At 45.8% G+C, this 12,041-nt stretch overlaps 1 protein-coding gene across 1 annotated transcript in view; it reads right to left on the bottom strand.

Moving 5' to 3' along the window:
* CEP104 (centrosomal protein 104) overlaps positions 1–12,041 on the bottom strand; it is a 212,455-nt gene that overhangs the window by 37,458 nt on the left and 162,956 nt on the right. The window contains exon 14 of the mRNA XM_075328831.1: positions 3,509–3,715. Within this exon, the coding sequence (XP_075184946.1) occupies positions 3,509–3,715 (207 nt within the window). The remainder of the gene's footprint in view (positions 1–3,508; positions 3,716–12,041) is intronic.

Below are 12,041 nucleotides of genomic sequence, written 5' to 3'. Positions count from 1 at the left end.
GAGGCAAAGACCAAAAGGCTGAAATTAATTATGCTCAATAGTAATAAAAACATAATTATTTTATATTAATTGTATAATATTAAGCAGAATTAATTAGGCTGACATACCCTATATAAAGTATGAGCCCTCACAAAGCCCCTATATACAGTATGAGCCCCCACATAGCCTTTTCTATATACAGTATGAGACCCCACATAGCCACCCTATATACACTATGAGCCCCCACATATCCCCTAAAGTATGACCCCTCACCTAGCCTTCTCTATATACAGTGTAAGCCCCCACACAGCCTTTTCAGTATATAGTATGAGCTCTCACATAGCCTTCTCTATATACAGTGTGAGCCCTCATACTGCTTTTTCTATATACAGTATGAGCCCTCACATAGCCTTCTCTATATACAGTATGAGTCCACACACAGCCCCACATATATACAGTATGCTTCATCACATAGCCTCCCTATATGCAGTATGAGCGCCTACATACCTATAAACAATATAAATCCTCATATAGCCCCCTATATACAGGAAACCATCCAATACACAAATAAAAAACAAACAAAGAAAGTGCGAGGGACGGCTTGCCTGGGTACTCTTTGGGAAGTGGGAGAGAGCGTAAGGGAAGTCATTCTTGGCTGAGGAGCGGACCAAAATCCTTCTCTTTATTGGTAGAGGTGCTACAAGGTCCTATCTAGGTGGTATAGGTGCCCTGTAAGTATCCATGCTGCCTTTCCTTCAGCCTCTGATGTGTGCTGGAGATACCATAAGGAGAGGGGAACCCTCACCCATATCTGGTGGTCATGTCTCCCGGTGAGATCATTTTGGTAGAGCATTTTCCAGTTACTCAATAAACTAGCCTTGAGTCAAATCCAGCCCACAAAAGAATTAACTCTCCTGTCCCTCGGGAATGTCTCTGCTCCAGGGTTCAAGAAAAGGTTTATGAAGACATTTTTTAACCAGAAACCCAATTCCAAAATATTGGAAGCGAACTAGAATCCAGTCACGGGATGAATTCATAGCAGAGTGTAACGAGATTCTCAGGATGGAGACCTTGATAAGTCAGATACTCGATAACCAGGACAAAGTTGATGCCACATGGACCCTGTGGATTATGATCAGGAACTCGCCGTATATGGGTCTATGGATTCAGAGAGGCAGGTACAGTGCTGGCCAAAAGTATTGGCACCCCTGCAATTCTGTCTGGTAATACTCATTTTCTTCTTGAAAATGATTGCAGTCACAAATTCTTTGGTATTATTATCTTCATTTATTTTGCTTGCAATGAAAAAAAACACAAAAGAGAAGAGAAAAAAAATCAAATCCTTGATCATTTCACACAAAACTCCAAAAAAGGGACAGACAAAAAGTATTGGCATCATTAGGTCCCTGAGATTTGAAGGGTGCCTTCGCCAAACTGCCATTTTGAGATCTCTCCACAGGTGTTCTATGGGGTTCAGGTCTGGACTCATTGCTGGCCACTTTAGTAGTCTCCAGTGCTTTCTATCAAATTATTTTCTAGTGCTTTTTGAAGTGTGTTTTGGGTCATTGTCCTGCTGGAAGACCCATGACCTCTGAGGGGGACCCAGCTTTCTCACACTGGGCCCTACATTATGCTGCAAAATTTGTTGGTAGTCTTCAGACTTCATAATGCCATGCACACAGTCAAGCAGTCCAGTGCCAGAGGCAGCAAAGCAACCCAAGAACATCAGGGAACCTCTGCCATGTTTGACTGTAGGGACCGTGTTCTTTCTTTGAATGCCTCTTTTTTTTCCTGTAAACTCTATGTTGATGGCTTTTCCCAAAAAGCTCTACTTTTGTCTCATCTGACCAGAGAACATTCTTCCAAAATGTTTTAGGCTTTCTCAGGTAAGTTTTGGCAAACTCCAGCCTGGCTTTTTTATGTCTCGGGGTAAGGAGTGGGGTCTTCCTGGGTATCCTACCATACAGTCCCTTTTCATTCAGACGCCAACGGATAGTACGGGTTGACACGGTTGTACCCTCGGACTGCAGGGCAGCTTGAACTTGTTTGGATGTTAGTCGAGGTTCTTTATCCACCATCCGCACAATCTTGCGTTGAAATCTCTCGTCAATTTTTCTTTTCCTTCCACATCTAGGGAGGTTAGCCACAGTGCCATGGGCTTTACACTTCTTGATGACACTGCGCACCGTAGACACAGGAACTTTCAGGTCTTTGGAGATGGACTTGTAGCCTTGAGATTGCTCATGCTTCCTCACAATTTGGATTCTCAAGTCCTCAGACAGTTCTTTGGTCTTCTTTCTTTTCTCCATGCTCAATGTGGTACACACAAGGACATAGGACAGAGGTTGAGTCAACTTTAATCCGTGTCAACTGGCTGCAAGTGTGATTTAGTTATTGCCAACACCTGTTAGGTGCCACAGGTAAGTTACAGGGGCTGTTAATTACACAAATTACAGAAGCATCACATGATTTTTCAAACAGTGCCAATACTTTTGCCCACCCCCTTTTTATGTTTAGTGTGGCATTATATCCAATTTGGCTTTATGACAATTTTTTTTTTTTCATTGTAGACAAATTAAATGAAGATAATACCAAAGAATTTGTGATTGCAATCATTTTCAAGAAGAAATGGAGTATTATCTGACAGAATTGCAGGGGTGCCAATACTTTTGGCCAGCACTGTATGTGGGTAATTGTCCATTAATTCTCTTATCTCTGTACCTGGAAGGCTAACCTTGAAAATGTGGTTTTGTTGTAGGAGGGCGCATTCAGTAGGGTGGGAACCCTTTGTACCCTTCCCCTTACTCTCCCATGTTACTATTGTCTTTACTGTCGCTAATCCTTCTTCCACCTCTTCTTCTTTAATCGCTTTTTATTTTTCAACTCGTTCTTCCTATCCCATATAAATGCGAATTCTACTTGTTATTTTTGGTCGCCAGTGGCACAGGTGTAGACATGGAACTGTGATTCTTTAGCAGCTAGCTTGGGATATATACCCTCATCTCCGCGCTGTGCAATTGTTTGATTCTCTTCTGCTATTCTAATAAACTTTGATTTGAACAAAAAACAAACAAAGAAAACAAAAATACAAGAGCACCATATACTGACCTCGCTTTCATTATCCAGGAGCTCTACTCTGGTTCCAAGGGCTCCACTTTTTTGACAAACATATACATTACTGACACTGGCACCCTGGAGCTCTACCATTCGTTGCCGGCAGTGGAGCTTCAGAAAAGTTCTCTATTCAGAGAGATGTGCCACTAATTGTGGTGCACAAAACATTATCATGAGGGCAATCTGACCAATCTGGCCTAGAGGGTAGCCCAGATTGCCGTTATTATAATCCGCCTATGGTATGCATATTTATAGGGGGCTTTGTAGTTTATGCCGACTGCTCAATACTCAGTAGCTTAAAGAATAAGTAAACCTAGGATTGCCCTTTTAATTGCAAGGAGATGGGGGGGGTTACGGGCTAGAGCTGCAACAAAATTGGATAAACTTCCCACCTAAATCTGGTCTGGACTCATACCTTTAGTTCAGACTCTGTGGGTCTACCATCGGTTTTGGAAAATCCATCGAACAGGGTTTTATACAGAATGTTCTTGCGAATGGTGGCTTCGTCCGTTGGCATGTGCTCGAGGACCTGTGCTCTATTCTGCTGGTACAAGTGGAGTATAATCCGCACTGCTCGGTCACGGACTTCTGCCGTTGTGTAATCCAGTGCACCTAAAGCAAACTAACAGAAAAACATGTATTACAGTCATAAAAGACGCAAGAAGGGTCTGTCTGGTTACTAGTAAGGCTGTCTCAATGCCAGGCAGCTGCAGAAAGGGCAAGTAAAACTGTAGGGAGGGCAAAATATTAACTTTATATAGGGGGCATTAACTGTGTGAGAAGGAAAGGTAGTTTTCACAGTTAGAATAGTGTTAATAAGAATGGTAATAAAAGTAATAAATGCAATATAAAATAACTGTCCAGACCTCTTTATATTTACTTTTAGAAAGTTTATGGAAATATGAAGTTGTTGAACTGTCCTGGTCAGGTTATGAACGACTTATTTTACCCCATAATTTCTCAAGCATTCCGATCAAGTTTTTTAAGCTATGTATCTTTTGCAAAAGTAGAACAAACTTCTGTGCCTACTAGTTGGCAGCAATCACACTATACTTGTTTGATATTATTACTATTATTTAATGGCCTTCAGCTTAATCTCGAGCCATGGTGACTTGATGGATGAACGCTCTTGTAGGAAGATCGATCTTGTGCAGCCTATATAGGTCCACCAGGGTCTTCTCCACTGTCATCTTGATTGTATCAAGCCTCTGGGTTGCTGGTCTTCCTATGCGTCTTGTTCCTTCTATTCCTCCTACCATGATGTTGTTCTCCAGTGATTGCTCTCTTCGTTTGAAGTGTCCAATGTAGGCAAGTCGTAGCTTGGTGATCTTTGCTTTGAGTGACATGTCTGGCTTGATTTGTTCCAAAATTGATATGTTTGTCATTTTGCCATCCATAGTATTGAGAACATCCTTCTCCAGCACCACATTTCAAAGGCATTGATTCTTCTTTTGTCTTATTTCTTCATTATTCAGGTTTCTTATCCATATGATACCACAGAAAAAAAACCAGACTATGTGCGAGCTGCGACTGTCCCCAATGTCATCCCTGCATCTTGAGTGATCATAGATCTGAGTAGGTTGAAGTCCTTTACAACTTCCAGTTTATCGCCATCCATTTATTGAGTAGGAATCCCATGGTTGAGCTTTGCACCTTGACTTGACGTAATAAGTTCTTCATTCTATCTACGCTTGTTGTTGCGATCAATATTGTGTTGCCTGTGTATTTAAGATTGTTGATGGTTTGACCAGAAAAATTTGATTCCTTCTTCTATTTCGGCAAGCCTTACCTTCCTAAAATAGCTTCTGCATATAAATTCAACAGAAATGGTGACAGGATGCTGCCTGGTCTGATGCCTCGCTCTACTTTGAACCATGCCGTGTTACCATGTTCTGTTTGGACTGTTGCTTATTGTTTTTTTTAAAATGTTTATTCATCAACCAACCCGTACATAATATAACATTGATAATATGAATACAGATACAGCAGGGGGGATAATACAGTGCTTCTGCGACAAAACCTGGTAGGCAAACCAAAACTTCCACCTACACGGGTCTAAGCCTTCACTTTAATAAAACAAGAATGAATAAGTATTGTAAAGAAGAAGAAAGAAAAGAAAAAAAAATGGTGTAGAGAGAGCCAAGGAAAAGGACATACCCATACACACAGGGATAGACCGAGAAGGATAAAAGGGGGAGACGGGAAGAGGGGAACTCCACTTGAGGGGCATCATCCTGAGACTACCATGATCTCCTAGCTGCCATTGACCAGGGCGCCATATTCCGACGAGGCTTTAAATTCCAACCACCGGAACCAGGTCCTGTAAAAGAGCTCATACCGATCATAGATGGAGGCCGTCAAATCTTCCATATACATAAGGGCATGGACCCTAGAAGCCCACTGAGCCAGCATGGGGGGAGAGCCAGACTTCCATCTCAAGGGGATGCACGGCCTAGCTGCCATCACCAGGAAACACAAAAGCGATTTCTTATAGGATTTAATGGAAGACTCCGAGAGCTGCAGCAGGAACAATTCCGGACCCAGCTCCCCGGTAGTGCCAGTCACCAGTCTGATCACTCCCCCCACATCCGACCAGAACCTCTGCAAGGATGGGCAAGACCAAAAGATGTGTACAACTTCCCCTCTCCACACCTCCAACATGTAGGGTCAGCCCCTGGGAACATCCGATGCAATTTGATCAGGACCCTATACCACCTTGCTAATAGCTTCAAATTAGATTCTTGAAGCCTGGAGCTAATTGCGGTCTGATGCGCAAAAACCAGGACTTTCACGATCTGTTCCTCTGACAACGTGATCCCGAGGTCCCTCTCCCACTGTTGCATGTACCTCAAAGGAGGGGCGTCATCTGGGTTGACAGAGAGAATGGCGCACGACCACCTCTCCCAGACAGACCTTTTCAAACTCATTCGGGGGGCCAGCAAAATTCTCAAAAGTGGGTATGTTACTTCTTGGTTGATGTAAAGGATGCTAATGACGCTGATCAGGTGCTTCGGCATACCCATATCGAATGGAGGACGAGAGAGAGTTCTGCTGGCCATTGTATCATTTATCTTGGGAGCATGTTTCCTAAACATTGACATATTTCAGAGGTGTGTATCGGGAAATACTCCTGATCTATACCGCAAATGAAGTGTTACTATTCCTGTGATAAAAAAAAAGCAGGTAAAAAACAAACAAAAAAACCCCAGAATGTCCAGGGCTCAGATAGGTACTTATTCTGACATCCATTATTCTCATAAGTGTTCTGTGTATGTCAAGGGCAGAGAACATACCCGCTACGGTCTATGGGCACAATCACGTGTCTAATTTGTGACAGACTGTCCGAAAAAAAAAAAAAACAAAAAACATTGACATGTCGAATCTTAATCCAACTTGGGGATCAAACTCATTCATTCACATAAAACGCATCTGGGAAAAACACTGGAGAGCAAATGGATGACACCCATGTGTCATCTTAGTGCTGTTCCGTTTTTCCGACCAGTTGGTAGGAAAAGGTGTGAAAAATCTCAAATTTTTCTTTTTCATCAGATAAAAAAGAGATGACGTGTGGATTGGTAAAACTGATGCAAGGTTGAAAGACGGAATCATCACAATAAAATAAAACCAGACAAAAAAAAAAAAGTCTTTTGACAAATGAGAAAAAAAAATACAGGTCTGTAAAGGAGGCCCTGAGGCACTGCTCTTCCACACAAAATGGAAAGAAGCGTTCCTAATCCAGGCAACACTGTAGAGGACAAGTCTTCAGCATCACGATGCCTGATGGGGACGCTGTCGAGAACCGTAATGAAAGCATTGAGGGAACACCCGCAGCGTAAATTGATGATGGTCAATTAAAAATTTGGATATTTTTTAATAGCGAATGCTTGAGATTTCTTAAACTTTCACGCACAATTCTGATACCGTAAAATGAAACGTAATTTCTGGGTGGGAAATATGCTGCGTTTTCAAAACATGGAAACTTAAGTGTGTAAATTCATCTTTAGCGTAGATTCTCGAAGACTTTTACAAACGTTCGGAAAAACTGATCTGACGATTTCATCTTAAGTGTTACCCAAGGTAATCACACCCCGGGTAACATCACTTACACTTTGTAATTAATCTTTAAAACTCTTTGAGGGTCAAAACAAAAATCCCAATTTTTTTCCTAACTTATTGCAAAATTACACCTCATTAAAGCCCCTCATAACGTAACAGATGGCTGGCATGGCCCACTGGCGTTCACCGTGTCCGATCTTTCTGGTGGTGGGTATGAGGTCATTTAGGGTGTGTACATCAGAGAGAAATGTCAGAGAGCAGACAAAGCAAAAACACAAACAACTCCCCTAAAACACCCTCCAGAAAGAAAGAAAGAGCCCCCCCCCCACCCCCTTTAACCTCAGAACAAATTTTTTTTTTTGTCTTTACCCTTTACATTCTGGAGGGTAATAACTTTAATGCCACCGTTTTATTTTTGTGCTGCACTTTATGTCGGTGGCATTTTTTTTTTTTTAGCATACTGTACAGTAATGTTACATTTATAATACTTTTTATTTTAGCAAAAATGTAGAAAAAAAGTAAATTGCTCAGATGTGTATTTGCTTCTTTCTACAGCCGGGCAGATAAAAGTGCGCATGCGCAGGAGCGTAATGGAGGCCTCCGTGTGAATGACGCAGGACGCACCATGCCGACAGAGCTGGGCAGGAGGATGGCGATTGCCTAAGATGGAGGAGGCGCCAACCTGAGAGCAGCGACGCCCATTGGATCCGACACCGAATCAGTTTTTCCCTCATTGAATTGTATTAGCGCTGGTTTGTGCCTGATACCCTTGCTTTGTATCTGCCGTGCGCCAGATCCGGAGAAATTTGTGTGTCCATCTGCCGGAAAGGATGCAGCATGCAACGTTTTTTTGGTTGCGGCAAAAAAACAACAAAAAACAGACCGCGCCGGATCCAGTGCTGTCCGGCGTCATATACAATGAAAGCCTATGGGCGCCGGATGCGTCGTAATGCGGCAAAAAATGTATTACAGCGACAGATTGCGTTTTTTTTCTACTGAGCATGCTCAGTAGCACAATGGATCTGTCCAAAACTGAAGGAACTGATGGGAAAAACTGATGCAACTGATCCGTTTTTACACCGGATTGTGCCTGACGGCAAAAAACTGATGTGTGAAAGCAGCCTTATGGAGCTGCTCCTTAGTTGCCCTGGCTGTGTATTTCAGATTATCATTTCTAGAAGACCCAGCCACGACCCATCTTAAATGCCCTTACTGAGAGAAGGAGGTTGTTGGCCAAAATCTTGCAATACATGACCCCATCCATCCTCCCTTCAGGACGGTGCAGCCATCTTTTTCCCTTTGCAGAAAGGCACCCCCAAAGTATTAGGTTTCCACCCCCCCTGTTTCATGCTTGGGATGGTGCTCTTGAAGTTGTACTCATCGTTCTTCTTCCTCCAAACAGAGCAAGAGGAGTTGATATCAAAAAGTTCTATTTTGGCCTCATTTAACCACATGAGCTTCTCCCAGGCTTCCTCTGGATCATCCAGATGGTCAATGGTGAACTTCAAATGGGCTTGGACATGTGCTGGATTGAGCAGGAGGACCTTGCGTACCCTGCAAGATTTTAGTCTATGATGGCGTAGCGTGTTACTAACGGTAATATTTGTTACGGTGGTTGCAGCTCTCTTCAGGTCATTGACTAGGTCCTCTTGTGTAGTTATGTACTGATTCATGACCTTTCTCAGAATCATTCTTACCCCATGAGGCGAGGTCTTGTATAGAGCACCAGACCAAGTAAGACTGACAGTCATCTTGTGCTTCTTCCATTTTCTAAAAATTTGTGCCAACAGTTGTTGTTTCTCACCAAGCTGCTTGCCTATTGTCTTGTAGCCCATCCCAGCTTGTGCAGGTGTACAATTTTGTCCCTGGTGTCCTTAGACAGCTCTTTGGTGTTGGCCATGGTGGGGAGATTGGAGTGTTGATTGATTGTGTGGACAGGTGTCTTTTATACAGGTAACAAGTTCAAACAGGTGCAATTAATACAGGTAATGAGTGCGGAGTAGGAGATTCTTAAAGAAAAAATACCAGTTCTGTGAGAGCCAGAATTCTTGCTGGTTGGTAGTTGATCGAATACTAATTTCATGCAATAAAATGCAAATTAATCATTTAAAAACCATACAATGTGATTTTCTGCAATTTGTCTATATTCTGTCTGATACAGCTGAAATGTACCTATGATGAAAAATTATATATAAAATTTAACTATAATGTACTATATGTCTATGCAGATTTTAAGCAAATGTGTGGCACGAAAAATCTAGCGATAGAGAGAAGCTGAGCCCACAGTGGATGATGTGTGTAATGTCTGTATTACACAGCTGACAGTCACCTGTAACTGCAACGGTCGATAGTGATGCAGCAAAATAGTCCCAATAAAAACTACAGACTGTTATATGAAACAGAGCCCCTGCACGGCTCCATGAAAGGAAAAATAAAAACTTTATTAGGTATCAGAAAATAGTGATGGAAATCAATTTTTTTTATTAGCAATAAACCCCCCTCCCCTCAAGAAACTCAAACAAAAACTATACAGCCCTAAAGACCCCCACTTGGGCGGTGGCAGCTCTCCTGGTTAGCTTCCAGTTGGCTTTGCTCATACATACTCCATTTGAATCACTCTAGCCATACTTTCTCCCCCGGATTCCTATTGTGCCTCCCCACGGGCACTTCCCTCTGCACTCATGAGCAGTCGGGCTCCTTGGGATATTAGACGCCTTGAGAGGGAGAATTAAGATTCCCAATTTCCTCGGAAGAAATAAATAAATCTTTTTTTCTTAGAAATAAGATGGCAAGAGAAAGAAAAAAAAAACAAAAAAAAACTACTACAAATCTTTAACACCAGAGTCTCTTGATTCTCTACAAAAATTCGGACATACCTACAGAAAGGAAACCACCCTACAGAATGGGTAAAATGATGTCAGTTATTTTTTCAGCAAAAAGATATGGAAAATATCTTGGCAGAGGATTATGATCGGGCGGACGCCTTTACCCATACCTGATAGAGCTGGATGGACTTTAAAGTTGGTCCAAATGTTGAGCGCTGCCTTGATTGAAGGACTGATGATGTGGTCTGGTATGGAGCATTGGACGCTGGTGCTACTGTCTGAAAGTCCTTCTTCACGTCCCTATATCCCCCTTTCTCTCTCATATCTTATGTTATGTTTCTGTATGTGAAAGTTAGCTGCTTTTGAGCATTAATAATAAGATACTAGCTGTAGTGCCCGGGATAATAACTATTTCCCCTTTCTAAATTCCCTCCCATTCACCCTCCCTCCCGCTCTCTCACTCTCTCCTCCCCCCCCTCCCTCTCTCACTCTCTCCTCCCCCCCTCCCTCTCTCACTCTCTCCTCCCCCCTCCCTCTCTCCTCCCCCCCCTCCCTCTCTCACTCTCTCCTCCCCCCCTCCCTCTCCTCCCCTCCCCTCCCTCCCCCCTCCCTCTCTCACTCTCTCCTCCCCCCTCCCTCTCTCCCCCCCTCCCTCTCTCACTCTCTCCTCCCCCCTCCCTCTCCCCCCCTCCCCTCTCACTCTCTTCCTCCCCCCTCCCTCTCTCACTCTCTCCTCCCCCCCTCCCTCCCGCCCTCACTCTCTCCTCCCTCCCTCCCGCCCTCACTCTCTCCTCCCTCCCTCCCGCCCTCACTCTCTCCTCCCTCCCTCCTGCCCTCACTCTCTCCTCCCTCCCTCCTGCCCTCACTCTCTCCTCCCTCCCTCTCTCACTCTCTCCTCCCTCTCTCCTCCCCCCCCTCCCTCTCTCCTCCCCCCCTCCCTCTCTCCTCCCCCCCCTCCCTCTCTCCTCCCCCCCTCTCTCTCACTCTCACTCTCTCCTCCCCCCTCCCTCTCTCCCCCCCCTCCCTCTCTCACTCTCTCCTCCCCCCCTCCCTCTCTCCCCCCTCCCTCTCTCACTCTCTCCTCCCCCCCTCCCTCACTCTCTCCTCCCTCCCGCCCTCACTCTCTCCTCCCTCCCTCCCGCCCTCACTCTCTCCTCCCTCCCGCTCTCACTCTCTCCTCCCTCCCCCCGCCCTCACTCTCTCCTCCCTCCCTCCCGCCCTCACTCTCTCCTCCCTCCCTCACTCTCTCCTCCCTCCTGCCCTCACTCTCTCCTCCCTCCTGCCCTCACTCTCTCCTCCCTCCCTCCTGCCCTCACTCTCTCCTCCCTCCCTCCTGCCCTCACTCTCCCCTCCCTCCCTCCCGCTCTCACTCTCTCCTCCCTCCCGCTCTCACTCTCTCCTCCCTCCCTCTCTCCTCCCTCCCACTCTCACTCTCTCCTCCCTCCCTCCCTCTCTCCCTCCCTCCCGCTCTCACTCTCCTTCCCTCCCTCTCTCCCGCTCTCACTCTCCTTCCCTCCCTCTCTCCCCCCCTCCCTCTCTCTCTCTCCTCCCTCCCACCCGCTCTCACTCTCCCCTCCCTCCCCCCCTCACTCGCTCCTCCCTCCCTCCCGCTCTCACTCTCTCCTCCCTCCCGCCCTCACTCTCTCCTCCCCCCCTCCCTCTCTCCCCCCCTCCCTCTCTCCTCCCCCCCTCCCTCTCTCACTCTCTCCTCCCCCCCTCCCTCTCTCCCCCCTCCCTCTCTCACTCTCTCCTCCCTCCCTCCCGCTCTCACTCTCTCCTCCCTCCCGCCCTCACTCTCTCCTCCCTCCCGCCCTCACTCTCTCCTCCCTCCCGCCCTCACTCTCTCCTCCCTCCCGCCCTCACTCTCTCCTCCCTCCCGCCCTCACTCTCTCCTCCCTCCCGCCCTCACTCTCTCCTCCCTCCCCTCCCGCTCTCACTCTCTCCTCCCTCCCCCCGCCCTCACTCTCTCCTCCCTCCCGCCCTCACTCTCTCCTCCCTCCCTCCCGCTCTCACTCTCTCCTCCCTCCCCCCGCCCTCACTCTCTCCTCCCTCCTCCCGCCCTCACTC

This window comes from Anomaloglossus baeobatrachus, chromosome 11 (genome assembly GCF_048569485.1).
Source record: "Anomaloglossus baeobatrachus isolate aAnoBae1 chromosome 11, aAnoBae1.hap1, whole genome shotgun sequence".
NCBI classification, from domain to species: Eukaryota; Metazoa; Chordata; class Amphibia; order Anura; family Aromobatidae; genus Anomaloglossus; species Anomaloglossus baeobatrachus.
This window is presented reverse-complemented; position numbering and strand designations above follow the sequence as displayed.